This window comes from Scyliorhinus torazame, chromosome 14, assembly GCF_047496885.1.
Source record: "Scyliorhinus torazame isolate Kashiwa2021f chromosome 14, sScyTor2.1, whole genome shotgun sequence".
Classification (NCBI taxonomy): Eukaryota; Metazoa; Chordata; class Chondrichthyes; order Carcharhiniformes; family Scyliorhinidae; genus Scyliorhinus; species Scyliorhinus torazame.
Window position 1 is genome coordinate 5,865,281 of NC_092720.1, and position 20,420 is coordinate 5,885,700.

The 20,420-nt window shown below is 48.3% G+C and overlaps 1 protein-coding gene across 1 annotated transcript in view; it reads right to left on the reverse strand.

Moving 5' to 3' along the window:
* Nucleotides 1–13,190: 13,190 nt before the first annotated feature.
* Nucleotides 13,191–20,420, reverse strand: part of LOC140389239 (uncharacterized) — a 66,721-nt gene continuing 59,491 nt past the window's right edge. Inside the window, exon 2 of the mRNA XM_072473410.1 lies at nucleotides 13,191–14,567. Coding sequence (XP_072329511.1) covers nucleotides 13,470–14,480 — 1,011 coding nt within the window. The 5' untranslated portion in view covers nucleotides 14,481–14,567 and the 3' untranslated portion in view covers nucleotides 13,191–13,469. The remainder of the gene's footprint in view (nucleotides 14,568–20,420) is intronic.

The following is a 20,420-nucleotide window of genomic DNA, read 5'->3' on the forward strand; positions in this document are numbered from 1 at the left end:
GCAATTTAATGAATTATTGTGCTCAGAAAATACATTCGCATCAATCACTCCCAGGACAGGTACAGCACGGGGTTAGATACAGAGTAAAGCTCCCTCTACACTGTCCCCATCAAACACTCCCAGGATGGGTAAAGCACGGGATTAGATACAGAGTAAAGCTCCCTCTACACTGTCCCCATCAAACACTCCCAGGACAGGTACAGCTCGGGGTTTGATACAGAGTAAAGCTCCCTCTACACTGTCCCCATCAAACACTCCTAGGACAGGTACAGCACTGGGTTAGATACAGAGTAAAGCCCCCTCTGCACTGTCCCCATCAAACACACCCGGGACAGGTACAGCACGGTGTTAGATACAGAGTAAAGCTCCCTCTACACTGTCCCCATCAAACACTCCCAGGACAGGTACAGCAAGCGGTTAGATACAGAGTAAAGCTCCCTGTATACTGTCCCCATCAAACACTCCCAGGACAGGTACAGGAACGGGTTAGATACAGACTAAAGCTCCCTCTACACTGTCCCCATCAAACACTCCCAGGTCAGGTACAGCACGGGGTTAGATACAGAGTAAAGCTCTCTCTACACTGTCCCCATCAAACACTCCCAGGACAGGGACAGCAAGGGGTTAGATACAGAGTAAAGCTCCCTCTGCAATGTCCCCATCAAACACTCCCAGGACAGGTACAGCAAGGGGTTAGATACAGAGTAAAGCTCCCTGTATACTGTCCCCATCAAACACTCCCAGGACAGGTACAGCAAGGGGTTAGATACAGACTAAAGCTCCCTCTACACTGTCCCCATCAAACACTCCCAGGTCAGGTACAGCACTGGGTTAGATACAGAGTAAATTTCCCTCTACACTGTCCCGATCAAACACTCCCAGGACAGGTACAGCACTGGGTTAGATACAGAGTAAAGCTCCCTCTACACTGTCCCCATCAAACACTCCCAGGACAGGAACAGCATGGGGTTAGATACAGAGTAAAGCTCCCTCTGCACTGCCCCCACCAAACACTCCCAGGACAGGAACAGCATGGGGTTAGATACAGAGTAAAGCTCCCTCTGCACTGCCCCCATCGAACACTCCCAGGACAGGCACAGCAAGGGGTTAGATACAGAGTAAAGCTCCCTGTATACTGTCCCCATCAAACACTCCCAGGACAGGTACAGCAAGGGGTTAGATACAGACTAAAGCTCCCTCTACACTGTCCCCATCAAACACTCCCAGGTCAGGTACAGCACTGGGTTAGATACAGAGTAAATTTCCCTCTACACTGTCCCCATCAAACACTCCCAGGACAGGTACAGCACTGGGTTAGATACAGAGTAAAGCTCCCTCTACACTGTCCCCATCAAACACTCCCAGGACAGGAACAGCATGGGGTTAGATACAGAGTAAAGCTCCCTCTGCACTGCCCCCACCAAACACTCCCAGGACAGGTACAGCACTGGGTTAGATACAGAGTAAAGCTCCCTCTGCACTGTCCCCACCAAACACTCCCAGGACAGGTGCAGCATGGAGTTAGATACAGAGTTTAGCTTCCCCTACACTGTCCCCATCAAACACTCCCAGGACAGGTACAGCACTGGGTTAGATACAGAGTAAAACTCCCTCTGCACTGTCCCCATCAAACACTCCCAGGACAGTTACAGCACGTGTTTAGATACAAAGTAAAGCTCCCTCTACACTGTCCCCATCAAACACTCCAGGGACAGGTACAGCTCGGGGTTCGATACAGAGTAAAGCTCCTTCTACACTGTCCCCATCAAACACTCCCAGGACAGGCACAGCACTGGGTTAGATACAGAGTAAATCTCACTCTACACTGTCCCCATCAAACACTCCCAGGACAGGTACAGCACGGGGTTAGGTACAGAGTAAAGCTCCCTCTACACTGTCCCCATCAAACTCCCCAAGGATAGGTACAGCACGGGGTTAGTTACAGAGTAAAGCTCCCTCTACACTGTCCCCATCAAACACTCCCAGGACAGGTACAGCACGGGGTTAGATACAGAGTAAAGCTCCCTCTACACTGTCCCCATCAAACACTCCCAGGACAGGTACAGCACGGGGTTAGATACAGAGTAAAGCTCCCTCTACACTGTCCCCATCAAACACTCCCACAGGTCAGTAGCTGCTGCAACATGGCACCAGAGTGTGGCGACACTGAGCTCTCTCACACAGACCTGTCCATCTCCTATATTATATATTTTCTTTTCATGTAATTAATGATCTGCTGGAGCTACTCACAGAAAAATACTTTCCCCTGTACCTCGGTACACGTGACAATAAACAAACCCAAATCCAATTCCAAGAAGGCGACTTCCCACCACCTTCTCAAGGGCAATTCGGGATGGCCGTTAAATGCTGGCCAGGCCGACCTCCCCCTCATCCTTCGAATGAATAAGAATAATTAAATAAAAGTCTGACCAGGAAACATAGACACAGCGACAATCTCCAGGATGAGGCCAGGGTACTAGAATAATTCAAAGGGGTGCAGAGCAGGGGGCACAGATCTGTGTGAACAGTTTATTTCGGACCGTCCTGCCCATTATCAGAGCACTGTGAAGTTCTCATCAGTGTGTTGTTGGAGTTACAATATTTCTCCAAATTCTGATTAGAAACTGGTGACTGAAATGAGGTCCCCGGGATGGGGTTGGGGGGGTTTGCTGAGAACCCTCCCATAGTGCGTTCGCACTGGGGGGAGGGCAGGGATCACTTCGGGGGGCCTCGGAGATCAGGGCGCCACCCATCTCTCGCTGCACTGGGGAGTTCCGGCGTGTGGAGCTCCCACTGTACAGAACGGGTGTGTGTGCGCCCTCGGCCCCGCCTTCCCCATTCAGGCCCCTTATACAACACTAGTCGCGTTAAATAGCCATGTTTTTCTCAGCACTGTGAGAGCCGGGGTGAACACAGCTAAATACGCTCACTGGGGAACTTTGTTCACTTTTGGGAGAATTGCGCCCAGAGACAATGATAAAACATCTGGGGCTAAAGACAGGCCTCTACCTCCCACAAAATCCGACCTCACAGCTGCGGCTGTTACCGCCAAAATTCCAATTGATTTTCTCAGTGCGCTCCAGCGACATTTCAAAGATTGAGCTGTCTTCCGTCGCCCTCTACTGTCCATTCACATTATCTCACTCACAAGACCAGACTTGTACCAAGTCCCTGTCCATTTTATTGGACAATATTGGTTCTGAAAAACTCTGTCCATTTCTGTTGGGGCATTATCAGGGATATCCATCCTCGGGCGGCACGGCGACGCAGTGGTTAGCACTGCTGCCTCACGGCACCGAGGACCCAGGTTCGATTCCGGCCCCGGGTCACTGTCCGTGTGGAGTTTGCACATTCTCCCCGTGTTTGTGTGAGTCTCACCCCCACAGCTCCAAAACACATGCAGGTAGGAGGATTGGCCACGTTAAATTGTCCCTTAATTGGAAAAGTTTAAAAAAAAGAATATCCATCATTGGCCGCGATTTAACAGAAATGTTTCTAAGAATCATTTCAAGTGGCTTTTACGAGGGGTTTCTCCCTGGCTCTGACGGCGGGTTCCCCACCGCTAGCTAACCCGCTATCTAACCACACTTAGACATGGGGCCCTGGGGAGTTTCCAAACGGTTTAACCCACAGATAGAATTATTGTCATCACTGGGAGCTGAACTCGCTGGGCAGTCCGGTTTCTCAGAGATCGGGCCGCCAGTTTGAAAGGGTGCCCAAATCTCTAAGTGAGCTTGGTGGTCGCCCACATCTCCACCCATGGGCAATGTCACCCCCCCCCCCCACCCACACACACACATATGGGCATAACCCCTCCCCCCCCACCAAGTGAGGACGCCCCGCTATTAGGTCACTGAGGGCTTCACTCTATTCGGGACCCCCTCCCTTCATCCCCTCAAACTTTATGAGGTCTTTTCATACCTGCCCCTCACCTCCTCACCCTACATACCGCCTCATCACTCCTTTCATGGGCATAGCTCCTCTCAGGCCCTGCCCTTCACAGTGCCAGGGTAGAACATAAAACATAGAACATTACAGCGCAGTACAGGCCCTTCGGCCCTCGATGTTGCGCCGACCTGTGAAACCACTCTAAAGCCCATCTACACTATTCCTTTATTGTCCATATGTTTATTCAATGACCATTTGAATGCACTTAGTGTTGGCGAGTCCACTACTGTTGCAGGCAGGGCATTCCACGCCCTTACTACTCTCTGAGTAAAGAACCTACCTCTGACATCTGTCCTATCTCCCCTCAATTTAAAGCTATGTCCCCTCGTGCTAGACATCACCATCTGAGGAAAAAGGCTCTCACTGTTCACACTATCCAATCCTCTGATCATCTTGTATGCCTCAATTAAGTCACCTCTTAACCTTCTTCTCTCTAACAAAAACAGCCTCAAGTCCCTCAGCCTTTCCTCATAAGATCTTCCCTCCATACCAGGCAACATTCAGGTAAATCTCCTCCGCACCCTTTCCAATGCTTCCACATCCTTCCTATAATGCGGCGACCAGAATTGCACGCAATACTCCAAATGCGGCCGCACCAGTGTTTTGTACAGCTGCAACGTGACCTCATGGCTCCGAAACTCAATCACTCTACCAATAAAAGCTAATACACCGTACGCCTTCTTAACAACCCTCTCAACCTGGGTGGCAACTTTCAGAGATCTATGTACATGGACACCGAGACATCTCTGCTCATCCACACTGCCAAGAATCTTATCATTAGCCCAGTACTCTGTCTTCCTGTTATTCCTTCCAAAATGAATCACCTCACACTTTTCTGCATTAAACTCCATTTGCCACCTCTCAGCCCAGTGCTGCAGCTTATCTATGTCCCTCTGTAACTTGTAACATCCTTCCGCACTGTCCACAACTCCACCGACTTTAGTGTCATCTGCAAATTTACTCACCCACCCTTCTACGCCCTCCTCCAGGTCATTTATAAAAATGACAAACAGCAGTGGCCCCAAAACAGATCCTTGTGGTACACCACTAGTAACTGGACTCCAGTCTGAACACTTCCCATCAACCACCACCCTTTGGCTTTTTCCAGGTAGCCAATTTCTGATCTAAACTGCTAAATCTCGCTGAATCCCATGCTTCCGTATTTTCTGCAGTAGCCTACCGTGGGGAACCTTATCAAACGAATTACTGAAATCCATATACACCACATCAACTGCTTTACCCTCATCCACCTGTTTGGTCACCTTCTCAAAGAACTCAATAAGGTTTGTGAGACACGACCTACCCTTCACAAAACCGTGTTGACTATGTCTAATCAAATTATTCCTTTCCAGATGATTATACACCCTATCTCTTATAAACCTTTCCAAGATGTTGCCCACAACAGAAGTAAGGCTCACTGGTCTATAGTTACCGGGGTTGTCTCTACTCCCCTTCGTGAACATGGGGACAACATTTGCTATCCTCCAGTCTTCTGGCACTATTCCTGTTGACAAAGATGACTTAAAGATCAAAGCCATAGGCTCATCAATCTCCTCCCTAGCTTCCCAGAGAATCCTAGGATAAATCCCATCTGGCCCAGGGGACTTATCTATTTTCACCCTTTCCAGAATTGTTAACACCTCCTCCTTGTGAACCTCAAGCCCTTCTAGTCTAGTAGCCTGTATCTCAGTATTCTCCTCGACAACATTGTCTTTTTCCTGTGTGAATACTGACAAAAAATATTCTTTTAGCATCTCTCCTAGCTCCTCGGACTCTGAGCACAACTTCCCACTACTGTCCTTGACTGGCCCTACTTTGGATCCCATTAACAGGAATAGGCCGGTTAGATCGCAAACCGCTCGGTGTCCAGCTCGGGTTACCAATTTTGACCTCTTGAGCGATCGGTCCACATGGACTCGCACCAGGCACAATGCAGGCATTAAATCATGCCCACTGTGTAACTTCCAATAATTCTTCTGTATATTTTGTATATATTTGTTCACAGGATGTGTGAGTAGCTGGCTAAGCCAGTATTTATTGCCAATCATTTATTTCCCTTGAGAAGGTGGTGCTGAGCTGACTTCTTGAACCGCTGCAATCCCTGAGGGGTAGGTACACCCACAGTGCTGTTAGGAAGGGAGTTCCAGGATTTTGACCCAGCGACAGTGAAGGAACGGCGATATATTTCCAAGTGAGGATGGTGAGTGACTTGGACCTACAAGGGTCCCAGTTTTCCTGCTTCTTTGTGGAGTCTGTGGAACATTCCTTGTTCCAGTCCTACTCCGGCCCCATCCCACAATTCTTATCGGGACATTGACGACTGTTTCGGAGCCGCTTCAAGTTCCCGTTTGGACCTGGAAAAATGTTTTAATTTTGCTTCCAATTCCCACCCCTCTATCACCTTCCCAGGGCAGCATGGTAGCATTGTGGATAGCACAATTGCTTCACAGCTCCAGGGTCCCAGGTTCGATTCCGGCTTGGGTCACTGTCTGTGCAGAGTCTGTACATCCTCCCCGTGTGTGCGTGGGTTTCCTCCGGGTGCTCCGGTTTCCTCCCACAGTCCAAAGATGTGCAGGTTAGGTGGATTGGCCATGATAAATTGCCCTTAGTGTCCAAGATTGCCCTTAGTGTTGGGTGGGGTTACTGGGTTATGGGGATAGGGTGGAGGTGTTGACCTTGGGTAGGGTGCTCTTTCCAAGAGCCAGTGCAGACTCGATGGGCCGAATGACCTCCTTCTGCACTGTAAATTCTAATTCTAATTCTCCCACACTTCCCTTCCTTCACGTTTCTATTTCAATTTCTGGGTATATCCATTGCAAGCCCACTGACTCCCACAGCTACCTCGAATACAGCTCTTCACGCCCCACATCCTGTACGGACTCCATCCCATTCTCCCAGTTCCTTCGCCTCCGTCGCATCTGTTCCGATGCCACTTTCCAAAATGGTGCTACTGACATGTCTTCATTCTTCCTTCATGTGGTTACCCACCCACTGTGTTCGACAGGGCTCTCTACCATGTTTGACCCCTCTCCCGCTCATCTGCCCTCACCCTCTCTCCTCCCTCCCACATCCAGAATAGGGTACCCCACTTTTCACCCCGCCAACATCCACATTCAAAGAATCATCCTTCGCCAGTTCCACTAACCTACGCACGATGAGACCACCAGACCCATCTTCCTCTCACTCCCTCTGTCAGCATTTCACAGGTACTGTTCCCCCTTGGATACCCTGCTCCATTCCTCCATCACCCCCAATACCTCACCCTCTTCCCACAGCACCTTCCCAAGCAATCGCAGAAGGTGTGGCACCTGCCCATTGACTTCCTCCTTGCTCACCATCTCAGGGTATAAACAGTCTTTACAAGTGAGGCAGAGCTTCACGTGCACCTCCTTCGATCTGGTCTGTTGCATTCGCTGCTCCCAGTGAGGCCTACTCTACATTGAAGAGACTAACCGCAGACTAATTGATCGCTTTGCAGAACACCTCCGGTCCGTCCGCCAGCAGGACCCAGACATTCCTGTCGCTGCCATTTCAACTCCCCGTCTGGCTCTCACGCCCACATGTCCGTCCTTGGCCTGCTGCAATGTCCCAGTGAAGCCCAGCGCAAACTGGAGGAACAGCACCTCATCTTCCGATTAGGCATGTTACAGCCTTCCGGACTTAACATCGAGTTCAACAACTTCAGACTGTGAACTCTCCACCACTTTCACCACATTTTTATTTCTATCAATTCATTTTAATTTCTTCCATCGATCTTTTTCCCCTCCACACCATCTCTGCCTTAGTTAATTCCTATTCTGGGTGGTTTGAACTTGACGACCTGCCTGAGTAGCACAGTCAGCATCAGGATTAAGAGACACTTCTCCACACAGCTCCCCCCCAGAGACTCACGACAGACAACACTTCCCAAGCCTGGCGGAACGGCCAGTAATCATTGCGGGGTCGCACAGGTTACTGTTTTACTCTCCTCAGGCCCCTTACACCAGTGGACATGCAGACGCCTCCAGAGGCCAATCAGGCGAGCCCTGCATCCACAGAACATGCTGACAAAATATATTTTAAAAATAAATTTAGAGTATCCAATTATTTTTTCCAAGTAAGGGGCAATTTAGCGTGGCCAATTCACCTACCCTGCACATCTTTGGGTTGTGGGGGTGGGACCCACGCACACTCCACAGGGACAGTGACTCGGGGCCAAGATCAAACCTCGGTCCTCGGCGCCGCAAAGCAGCAGTGCTAACCACTGCGTCGCCGAGCCACCCCACGCTGAAGAATCATTAAGGGTCATGCACACCGAGGACAACGATACCACAGACTAGCATACCCAGACGCTGGGGGCAGCTGAACAAACAAAACATGAGCTGCTGGATTCTCTGTCAGCAGGATCCTCTGTTTCGCCGGCAGCGCACTCACGCCCCCGAGTGTACCGACGGCGTGCGGGCGCCCCAATGGGAAACCCCATCAGCCGGCTGCCGGGCCGGAGAATCCCGTCTGAGGTCCCAGGACACTATTACCACTTAGCACGCGTAAGAGTCCTTCCTATTTATTTCCCTTATCTCTCCTTTCCTTTACTTTGCTGTCATTATTTTTGATCCATGGATCATAAATGGACATGTATCTGTTGGTCAGGCAGCAGAATTCAGACGTTGCAGGAGAGAACACTCGGCTGCTCTCTGCAGGTTTGAACAGGTGCTCCAGACTCAGTTTGATTTGTGATGTTGTACGAATGAAGTAATGGCATGATGGGAAAACTGGTCAACTATTCGGTACAATGTAAGAAAAGCTGGCCCAGCCATTTCAAGGTACCAGACCCCTTTGTAAGACCGATAAGGCTGACTCCGCATAACCTAAAGCATGAATAAGATCAGAGAAGGTCAAGTTATTCCAAAATGCCTGACCTCTGTAATTTCTGATAAGGCTAACTCGTCATAACCCAGGGCGGTATGAATAAGACAAGATAAGGAATGGATGAGTCTCCTCCGACCTTTTAATGTTCTATCAAAGGACAAGATAATGGTATGAGGGATGAGACAAAGAGTCCGAGAAGATCAACAGGTCATGCCTGTTTCATGGCATTGCTTACGTTTCTACTTCCGATCGAATTCCTGACTAAGCTGTAGTCACGCAATCTTGATAATGATAATGTATAAATACTGAACTGATTTTCTGTAAAAGCACGGACTTGAGTAGGAATCAGCAGTGGTAGTAACTGCTCTCCGACCTCAACTTTCAGCCAAAACTGCATGCGGTCGTTTCGTAAATAAAGCCTTGTTATTTTACCATAACAATCTATTGTTGAGTCTTTACCACAGTCAAAGAAACAGGAAAATATTGACTTCTACAGATTGATAGACTGATGGCCAATGAATTGGCATAAAGGGCTGTGGTCTGCTTGGTAACAGGGAGTGATTGGATCCGATCCCAGTGAAATATTTTTCAGAGTCACCAAGGAGTTTTCAACTTGTCTCCTGAAAATACTGGGAGCAGGTCCCTCTCTCGTTCCTCTGCGTTCTCTCCAGAAAGGCTGTACTCACAGGGCGACAGAGAACCTGAATGACTACATCTGTAGGAAAACCATTACAGGCTTCTCTCTCTCTCTCTCTCTATCTCTCTCTCTCCATAAAGGCTGTGAGTGCTATATTTCTGAAAATACAGAGACCTGAATAAATCTATAATAAAAACCATGATCGGAAAACAATGTTTGAAGAGGAGTAAATGTACACTGGTCTAACACTGGCTGTAACTGGATGCAGCTTAGATCAGAAAGATACTCCAGACCTTGAAGTTAGTTCAATCAGGTTTATTGAACCAGTAGCACAGTTAGCACAGTTCTTTGCGAGTTCAATTCTCTGCTAATTTAAGTGTGGTTACTCTGTCTGACTGAACCAGATTAGCTCTTAGCCACATGGTGGAGGTGTGAGGTTGTAACAACACCCTTGACTGACTCTCCAGATGTTCATCAGTGGAAAGAGGTGGAGTGTGAGTGCCTCGTGTCTTTTATAGTCAGATCCAACCCCTGAGTGTCCTGCCTGCTTATTGGTCATGTCCTGTTCTCTGTATCCATTAGCTGCTTGTCTGTATATCATTATGTGTGTGTCTGCATATCATGACATCTCCCCTTTTTTATGTTTGGATGACAAATGTGAACGTATTTACAAGAATAGGTCAATATTAACATATATACATGCAGTGGATGTGAACATATGTACATGTGAAAACAGCTGTCTAATGCGAGAACACAGAACATAGCAAACAGAACAAATGTTCTTAAGTCCAGTCTCTGTGGCTTGCGTCTGATCCTGGTCGACTGCTGGACAGGTGGTGGTGGGGACGACAGCGCCTTGATGGGTGGGATTGAAGCCTGACCGGTGGCCTCGTGAGTCGAGGTATCAGGAGGTGGCAAAACAACAGAAGGAAACGGAGAAGAATGTGGTTGTGGGCAGGCAGCTTTGCGCAGTGCCCGTCTGTTTCGTCGCACACCAGAACCATCAGCCAGACGCACAACATACGAGCGGGGGGCAGCCTGTCGAAAAACGACAGATGGAGCTGACCAGCTTCCATCAGGGATCTTGACCCGAACAGTGTCTGACGGGGATAACACGAGCAAATCGGTGGCATGAGCATCATAGTCCTGTTTGTGCCGGTCCCTAGGTTTCTGCACCTTCTGCAGCACCGGGAGGTGATCCAGGTTGGGCACGTGTATGGCTGGAAGTGTCAGTCGCAGGTCCCTGTACATCAGGAGTTGAGCCGGCGACATGCCAGTGGACAGTGGGGTCGCCCTGTACGCAAGCAGCGCAAGGTGAATGTCAGACGCAGAATCCGCGGCCTTGCTAGGGGCTGTTTAGCACAGGGCTAAATCGCTGGCTTTGAAAGCAGACCAAGGCAGGCCAGCAGCATGGTTCGATTCCCGTAACAGCCTCCCCAAACAGGCGCCGGAATGTGGCGACTAGGGGCTTTTCACAGTAACTTCATTTGAAGCCTACTTGTGACAATAAGCGATTTTCATTTCAGATGAGCTGCTTCACTATGTGCACCCCTTTCTCAACTTTTCCGTTTGACTGCGGATAGTGTGGGCTGGAAGTGACGTGTCTGAACTGATACGACTGGGCAAACAGAGACCATTCATGACTGCTGAAGCACGGGCCATTGTCACTCATAACAGTGAGTGGGATACCATGCCTGGAGAACGTCTCCTTACAGGCCTTGATGACGGTCCGCGATGTGGGGTCTGAGAGCTTCACGACTTCAGGGTAATAGGAAAAGTAATCAATGATTAACACGTAATCACGACCATTTGCATGAAAGAGGTCGATGCCAACCTTGGACCACAGAGAGGTTTCGATGTCATGCTGCTGAAGTGTCTCCTTACTCTGCGCTGGCTGGAAGCATTGACAGGTCGCACAGTTAAGGACCATGTTCGCGATGTCCTGGCTGATCCCGGGCCAGTAGACAGCCTGCCTGGCTCTGCGTCTGCACTTATCCACACCCAGGTGGCCCTCATGGATTTGACGGAGCACCAAGCTCTGGAGACTGTGTGGAATTACAATCCGGTCCAGTTTGAGGAGGATGCCATCAACCACCGTCAGGTCATCCTTTAAATTGAAAAATTGAGGACACTGCCCTTTTTGCCAGCCATTGGCCAGGTGTTGCATAACACACTGCAGGAAGGGTCTTTGGCTGTCTCCTCACGGATACAAATCACTTTCTCATCAGATGCCGGGTGGGTGCTAGCACACAGCTGCACCTGTGACTCAACATGTGACTCAATTTGCCGGATGATGTTCGGTGGTTCACGAGGCACGGTGATGGAGCGGGACAGTGTATCGGCAATGATGAGCTCCTTGCCAGGCGTGTAGACCAGGTGAAAGTCTTACCTTCTGAGTTTGAGGAGGATGCGCTGCAACCGAGGCGTCATGTCGTTCAGATCCTTGTGGATAATGTGGACCAGGGGCCTGTGATCCGTCTCGACTGTGGATGTCGGCAGGCCGTAGACATAGTCCATGAAACTTGAGAATGCCAGTGAGAAGGCCCAGGCATTCCTTCTCGATTTGTGCATACCTTTGTACGGTGGGTGTCATTGCCCTTGATACGTTGGCAACCGGTGCCCAGGATGAAGTGTCATCGCGTTGCAGTGTTGATTCCCAAAATTCTTTCTCCGTCAGTCTGGCCTCAATAAAAGTCGAGATGGATTTGCACGTAAAAAGAAGTTATTTTATTCAGCTTGCAAGCTTGATTCATTTCACAGAAACATAAGAGACATCCAGTCTCCTACATCCCAGAAAGCGAATGAACAAAGAGACAAAGGGATCTCTGCAAATCAATTCAAATGGTATCAAGTTTCACATACTCGACACCCATAGGTCATCCTATGTCCCTCCTGACTTGTTTGATCTATTCTGATTGGCTCACTTCCAATCCCTTTCTCTGGCCCCTATCAATTCAGCATCACTCTCGTAGACACACCTCTTCCTGCTTTATCCATGCGGTCTCAAATCCCTTTGTCTCTACCTGCCAGAATCAAAGTGGCTTATTTCTACATTACATTAACTAATATCTCTAAAGTAACTATTTTATATCACATTCGTCATTCCCTCCTTTTATCATTCCATGATAACCGAACTATCCTATCCATAGCTACGGTTCCCCATCTAAAAAGATCCGTTGCTGCATTTCCAATTCCTGTCTTAGCCCCCCTTCATCTGCCTCACCCTCATGGATTTTAACAGTTAAGTTTTTAGGGGCGTTGATCTGATCCAGTGCACCCCGCATTCTACCCATCACACATTTAAGGATGGCCAGGCCCACAAAGATGCAGCCGATAGCTACCACTAGATACATGGCCATATTTATCAACCAGTCCTTCCATCCTCCAAATCCCCAGTTACCCCAAGAGCCAGGATCCTGCATCCCGCCCAAGTGATCCCGTATGCGATCCATAAATTTAGTGATGTTAGCGGTCAAGTCCTGAACTCCCATGATACACTTGCCCTGTACTATGGCGCATACCCCACCCTCACGGGCCAGAAGATAGTCAAGAGCATACCGGTTCTGCATTGCAAACAACCGTAGCTGAGACAACTCCTTGGTTATTGCCCCGGGGGCTCCCAAGGTTTCATTTCCCAAGATGGTAAGGCCGCAAATAAAATAATTCCGATCACTGACAGCCAAGGAACCCCCCACACCTCCCAGTGTCAATACGCTCAGAATGCCCCCCCCCCCCCCCCCCCCCCCCCCCCCCCCGGCTGAGTGGCCCCGGTTGGGTGCAAGAACCTGAGGTTTTTTCCAGTTCTCGCAAAATTCAGCAGAGACTGCCCGGCGTGCTAACTGATTATGCAGGTTCCACGCCGAAGGGCAGGGGACTGTGGTAGGGACTAGAGTCTCTATAGCAATTCGGCGGGGAAATGGGGGTGACAAAACGTTGGTCGCTGTACCATTAAATAAAAAGTAGTATCCTTGTTCCGTGTGCAGGCTAGCATCACAATCAGCATATCGGTTGCGTAAGGACCCCCCAGTAGCCCAGTTTATCCAACTTTGAAATGCCATTCGGGCCGCCCAGCAATGCGGAAAGCCCTAGTCCCAACAGTGATATGAGAGACATTCGCCCAGCCACAAAGGAGCTGGAGGCCGGCGTTCAATGGAACGCAAGTGATGTTGTAACAAACGCATTGGCCAGACGCCTGGGTGATATGGCACCTCCTGTCCGTACAGGTGGGAAACAGACATGTTATATTTGTGTCCACCTCTACCAGCAAACAGCCGTATCCTTCACTGCTGAAGCAATTCTCGTACGACCGGGAATCCCTATTGGGAGTGAAGTGGCTAGGTATGTACGCCCTCCACCGTCGCAGCCTATCGTACTGTGAATGGGAATTATCCCGAGGAACGGGAAGGCAAATAGCCGGTGGTGCTGAACCCGGATCGTAAGGAAGAGTGACCTGATCGGGCAGTGGTTCGGAATGCTGACAATGAACCACCGTTTGGGGAGTGCCCCAAAGCGGTGAAACAGAAAATAACCGAGACACCGCTGCGGGGTTTGGGTAGCAGACAACCCGTCCCTGGCCATACAAGCGGTGGTAAATCTGGTAGAAGAGATTCATACTACCCGGGTTTTCCTCAGTTTGGCCTTTAATTAACTTAAGTGTATCTCCCGGTAACCTACGTTCTAGCTGTACTTCCCTTATCATACGCCCCGTCCTCTCTCTAGTCCCTTTCACTTTCTCATAGCCTCTTCCTACGCTCTTCTGACAGCCTGATTTTACCTTTATTGTACCACTCTTAACACATCCAAAATCGAATTTACATGTATTCCAAAAACAAGGCAATGTCCATATAATGTTCCCTTCCCATCGCCGGGACCGGTGCAACTGCTTCATGACTCCTGCATTCTCCTTAACTTTGATGACCTTCCATGAGTCGATACCATGTCCTCGTATATGGGGGCAGCGAAGAACATCACCTTTGCAGAGGTGATGTAACCTTGTAGATTGGTTGGGGCTACACAGATACATAATATTCCCCTTTTCCATGTCCATCGCCAATAACACGCCAAGCGAAGTGAAGCCAAATATCAGACAGACGATGCGTTCCACTCCATCATGCTCCACACCTGTAAAATAGCACTGGAGAAGGGAGGCAGGTTAGTATCCGACCTTTTACAGTAGTGGAGATGGACTCAATTTACAGTGATGTAGGTGGACCCAAGCACTTCGCCCCTCCACTTTAACTGCTGTGGGGGTGCTAAGGAGAACTTGGAAGGGCCCGTCCCATCGCGGCTCCGACCCCTTCCTAGTCCAATTTTTGACCATGACATAACTACCGGGCTGGACTGAAAGTGAGCTAGGTACTGGGGGCAATGGCTGGTGAGCCGCGCGGACCTGGCCATGGAGTTCCTTGAGCACTTGCGTGAGGGCTAGAACATAGGTGGTCATTTCTTCAGTCATCTGATGAAACTGAACCAGTCTGGGAACCTGCAGGCTCCAGGGAGTTCTAAGAGGCCTGCCATAAAGAATCTCGGCGGGAGAGAGCCGGGCCGGTCCCGCAGGTGTAACCCGCAGCTGGAAGAGGGCAACGGGGAGCAACTTAAGCCATGTCAGTCCCGTGTCTGCTCTTAATTTAGCCAATTTAGTTTTGAGGGTCTGATTGTGTCTCTCAACCAACCCGGCCGCCTGCGGTCTGTAAGCACAGTGTAACTGCTGGCATATGCCCAACTGGGAGCAAAACTCCTTGTTAATTTGTCCAATAAAATGAGGCCCATTATCAGAACTTAACTGAGCTGGTATACCGTACCGGGGAATGATTTCCCTCATCAAGACTTTAACCACAGTAGCAGCTTTATTATCGGTAGTCGGATACGCCTCGACCCATCTGCTGAACACATCCACAATGACCAAAACATATTTATAACATTGACACCTTTCCAACTCAATGTAATCCATTTGGAGCGTCTCAAAGGGACCACTGGGCAACGGGGTTTGCCCCTTCCCACAAGGGATACCTTTTCCGGTGTTATATTGCTGACAAATCAAACACCGATTACTGATACTTTGGGCCAACCCCTGCATTTTTGGGTGCCACCAAGTGTCCAGCAACAAATCACTAGTCCCTCGAGCCCCACAATGAGTTGCAAAGTGTACACATTCGATGACCCATAAAGCCAGTACATCAGACATACAAGTCTGATGTGCAGGCGTGGTCCATAAAGAGGAAACAGAATCATATGTACAACCTAACCGTTTCCACATTTGTTTATCACTCTCAGGAGCGTCCTCCTGTAACCTTATGACGTCTTGGATGGTTGGCATTGACTTGTCAGAAGCAGACATATTTATAGTAGATCGTTTAGTCTGACTTAACATCTTAGGCACCATCACTTGCTGAATTTGCGCGGCTGTTCGCGCTGCACGATCTGCTCGTTCATTACCAACGTCAACTGGGGTTGTACCATTCATGTGGGCAGCGCATTTAATAACGGAAATCTGCGCGGGCATAAGGAGGGCCTGCAGTAGGTCATTAACTAAACCCCGGTGGGATATTTGACCACACATAATCATGTCAGGCTGTTCTGACGAAATGTCACTCAAATCGCCCCTTATTGTGGTAGTTTCCTGAATCAAGGCTAAACAGTCGTGACCAGGCGCGTCCTCATGGACAGGGGGACCACTAAGAAAACAGGCTGGATTGATAGTGGTACAGTATTTAAATGTCAGACGTGGATTGTTCAAAAGGTATATCTCATACCTATTCTGACGAGCTGCGGTAAGATGCTGAGTCTGCAGTTGCCTCAGTAGTGCGATGACCGAGTGGGAGCTATACACCGTAATATCCTGTTGGAGGGTGAGAGCATGTAATGGCTATGCGATGGCATTGATTGAACGTAAATCCTGTACTAATCGGTACTGGTCTGGTTTGGCTGGTTTAGGCACAGCAAGTATGGGGGTGTTACATTCTGATTGGCAAGGGACCAAAATACCCTGTTTCAACAGCTCTTGAATTAATTTATCTATTGATGGAGCAGCTTGAGATTTCAGGGGGTATTGTCGAATGGAAGGTAGCTTTACATGATCCTTAATCATCACCTTAATAGGTGTAACATTTGTCTTTCCCACTTGTGATGGGTATTCCGCCCAGACATGTGGATTGACATATTCCAACACATCATGTCCCCTGTGATGCTGCAGTTGAGTGTTAATCGTTTCAGGGACCTCAAAATATTTTATGGTAGTGCCGTCCGGCATGACTTGAAGTGCGTAGTCTGTTGGATCCGAATGATCCACTGCCCTCCTGACCATTCGCCCCATATCCCTGGCATGGTACTGGTCATGGACCTGACGTGTAATATGAGGGCTTACCGAAGCTGACTGTGGCCATAAATGTGGTGATATTGTAACAAAATCGGCTGTACCTTCTTTTCCCGTGACTGTGGCTGTAACCTTGACTGGCCATTCGGTCTCAAGTAATGGCCGGTATTTGTCCTCCAACTCCCTGTTTCGTCCAGTTCTGTCATAGGCCAGGGTAACGTGATGCAGTGACTGTTCAACGTCTAACGTCCACCACTGGGGGGTGATAGAAATATAGCATTGTTGTCTCATCCTCCTCTTCGCTGATCCACCCACCCAAAGTCACTATATTGGGGCTCCTGCTGGTAAACTACCATTTCTGCCGCTTGTTGGGGTCGCAGATCATCCTTTTTCATTACATACTCAGTCTTAACCTTTGTAACTGAGCCTCCTTCTTGGCCTACACCCTCCTTCCAGTAAAATCTGACTGCCCTTGCCATCTGGGAAGGGTCGTTCTCTGTCCAATTCATGTTATTACATTTCACAGCAGTAACCACAGAAGGTGGTAGGCAATGCATTAACATAGCACAGTATTGAGGGGAATTCTGACCATTTTGATACAGCAAATCGCCTGACTGCCCCCGGTAGATTTCATTAAAACGCTCCAGAAATTCCTCTGGCTCTTCAGTCTTCCTAGGTTTTAGGTCTAAGATAACAGAAAGATTTATGGGCCTTTGAAATGTGCTATTCAAGGCATTCAAGATCTGTGTCCTTCTATCGTCGTCTAACGCATAGGCCTGCTGGAGTGCGGCATGACTAGCATAATTCAGGTGGTTAAGATAATTGTGGTACTCTGCTGGGGTTAAAATCTGCTGGACTAGGGCCCAGAGGTCGCTTGAATCAGCTTGATAAATTGAGATGGTAGTTCTCAAGGAATCCACAAAGGCAGCAGGAGATTTTTTTCTATCTGGGATTGTAGCCATAATAGCCATCATCTCACTGGGTGTCCATGGGAAGTAAACGTCTATCGTGGGGTTCGCTCCCGCAGTCCCTGGGTCGGGGTTTTGCATCTTCCTAATCGGTAACTGTCTCCGAATGTCACCAGGGGGCACTCTAGCTATTTCCCCTGGTTGTTCCAAGACTTCAACGTCTCTCCCTGTCACTAGGGGGAGTTCTTTCTCTTCAAACGAAGTTGTTTCAGCTTCCCTTGTTCCCGTATCTTGTGATTTCTCCTTAGTTTGGGGAGGCTTAGGTGATATGCTTAATTGTTTCTGGTGAGCGTCAAGCCCCTCTCTCGCTGTCCGAGATCTTGTCCTCGAGCTAACTGGGCTTGTGGGACAGAGTTCCTTTTGCTCTTCCGGTTGTGAAGTTGGTAAATCAGGACCCACACTATCACCCAAAAGGGCTTGAGTTTCTGGCATATTTGAAATCTGGTGAGCAATGACTGGGTATATATTATTGTACTCTGGTGGTTCTGGAATGAGCGCAGACCATGCTATCGGTGCAGACGGAACTTTTACTGACTTTTCCAAATTATTGAATTTCTCTTCTTCTGTCAATTCAAGGCCAACCATTGAACTACGTAGCTCGTCTCTTGTGTGACCCGGGTCCTTCCTGTCTCTATTTGCTCTTTTTTTTTAAAACTTAAAAATGTTTGAAAATTCAAATTGAATTACTGCAACTTGCAAGCTTAGCTCTGATCTCAACTCAGAACTAAATTTACAATTTGCTTAACACAAACTTGTATAACATTTACAACTTAATTATTTCTTTATCTTAACAATTTTTCTTTTAACAAGTTTTTTTCTTTTACATACACATAAGTATTAGCAAAATCAACTATCATCTCCAGATTGACACTTTTTAAAATGGTGTCCATGATCTTCTTTAAGTTTCTATTAATCTCCAGATAAAATGAGATAAACCTTATTTCAAGTAAGTAAAACTTAAGATTCTGGCAATTTCAATCAATTGCTTTCGAAAATAATAACTTTTATCAAAGAGGTGGAGAAACCCACTGGTTTCCTTTAATTAATTCAAAACGTAACTTTGCTGGTGTTCACTGGCTCAAAGGAAAGGTATCCGATTACACTAGCAACTAGTGCTGTTATCTCAAGGCCTGAGTGAGAAGCACTGTCTGTCTTTAACTTTGCCTGCTGCTGTTAACCCTTTGAGAGACTTCTGCTTCAACCAATATGCAGCATTCCCCACAATCTCAACTAGTCCTCGGAACTGCGTTTTTCGCCAATACAGTCCAAGGAGACAATTTTAGCTTAATCAACTATATATTTAAAACACGCACACATAGAGTTGAACCATCTTCAGATTTAAAAACAGTTATACTGGACTGAACCTTCAGTACTGAAGTCCCATCATCTCCTGAACCCATATAATAGACTGAACCTTCATTACTGAAGTCCCATCAGCCTCTGAACCCATATAATAGACTGAACCTTCATTACTGTAGTCCCATCGGCCTCTGAACCCTTATACTTGGAATTGAATCATCATTTGAGATGTCACATCAACCCAAAACCCTAACCCAAGCCGAAACAACAATATGAAATCCCATCAATTAAATTGCTAATCCCCAGACTGACCTGTGATTTCGTCGAGGCGGTCTTTCTGTGCCAACCGCGAGTGACCAGACTAATCAGACGATAAGAAGAGGGGAACAATCAATGCGCGGTCGTTTTCCAGTTCTACATTGAGGGCCCTTTGTTCCCCATCCTCCTGTTCATAATCAGTCTAATTCTGATTTCGCAGTTGGATCAGGGTCGCCCTGAGAAATCCCGGTTTTCGGCACCAAATGTTGATTCCCAAAATTCTTTCTCCGTCAGTCTGGCCTCAATAAAAGTCGAGATGGATTTGCACGTAAAAAGAAGTTATTTTATTCAGCTTGCAAGCTTGATTCATTTCACAGAAACATAAGAGACCTCCAGTCTCCTACATCCCAGAAAGCGAATGAACAAAGAGACAAAGGGATCTCTGCAAATCAATTCAAATGGTATCACATTTCACATACTCGACACCCATAGGTCATCCTATGTCCCTCCTGACTTGTTTGATCTATTCTGTTTGGCTCACTTCCAATCCCTTTCTCTGGCCCCTATCAATGCAGCATCACTCTCGTAGACACACCTCTTCCTGCTTTTTCCATGCGGTCTCAAATCCCTTTATCTCTACCTGCCAGAATCAAAGTGGCTTATTTCTACATTACATTAACTAATATCTCTAAAGTAACTATTTTATATCACATTCGTCAGCAGCAGCACGGCACCGATGCCATCCCGACTCGCATCTGTCGAGAATTTTGTTTCCCTGTCTGGGTCGGAAAATGCCAATACGGGTGCAGTGGTGAGCTTGGCTTTCAGCTCCAACCACTCAGCCTGATGGGCCGCCTTCCACTCGAAGGCAGTGGACTTCTTCACTCGGTTTCGTAGGGCCGTGGTGTGTGTTTGGGATGAACTTGCCCAGAAAATTGACCATGCCCAGGAAGAGCAATACCACTTTCTTGTCTTCCGGACCTTCATGGCTGCGATGGCCTTGACCTTGTCTGTGTCCGGGCGCACGCCCTGCTGAGAGATCTGGTCACCGAGGAACTTGAGTGTCGACATGCCAAAGCAACATTTGGCCCTGTTCAGCTTCAGGCCATTGGCGTGGACACGGCGGAATACCTGCTGGAGACGGGAAACA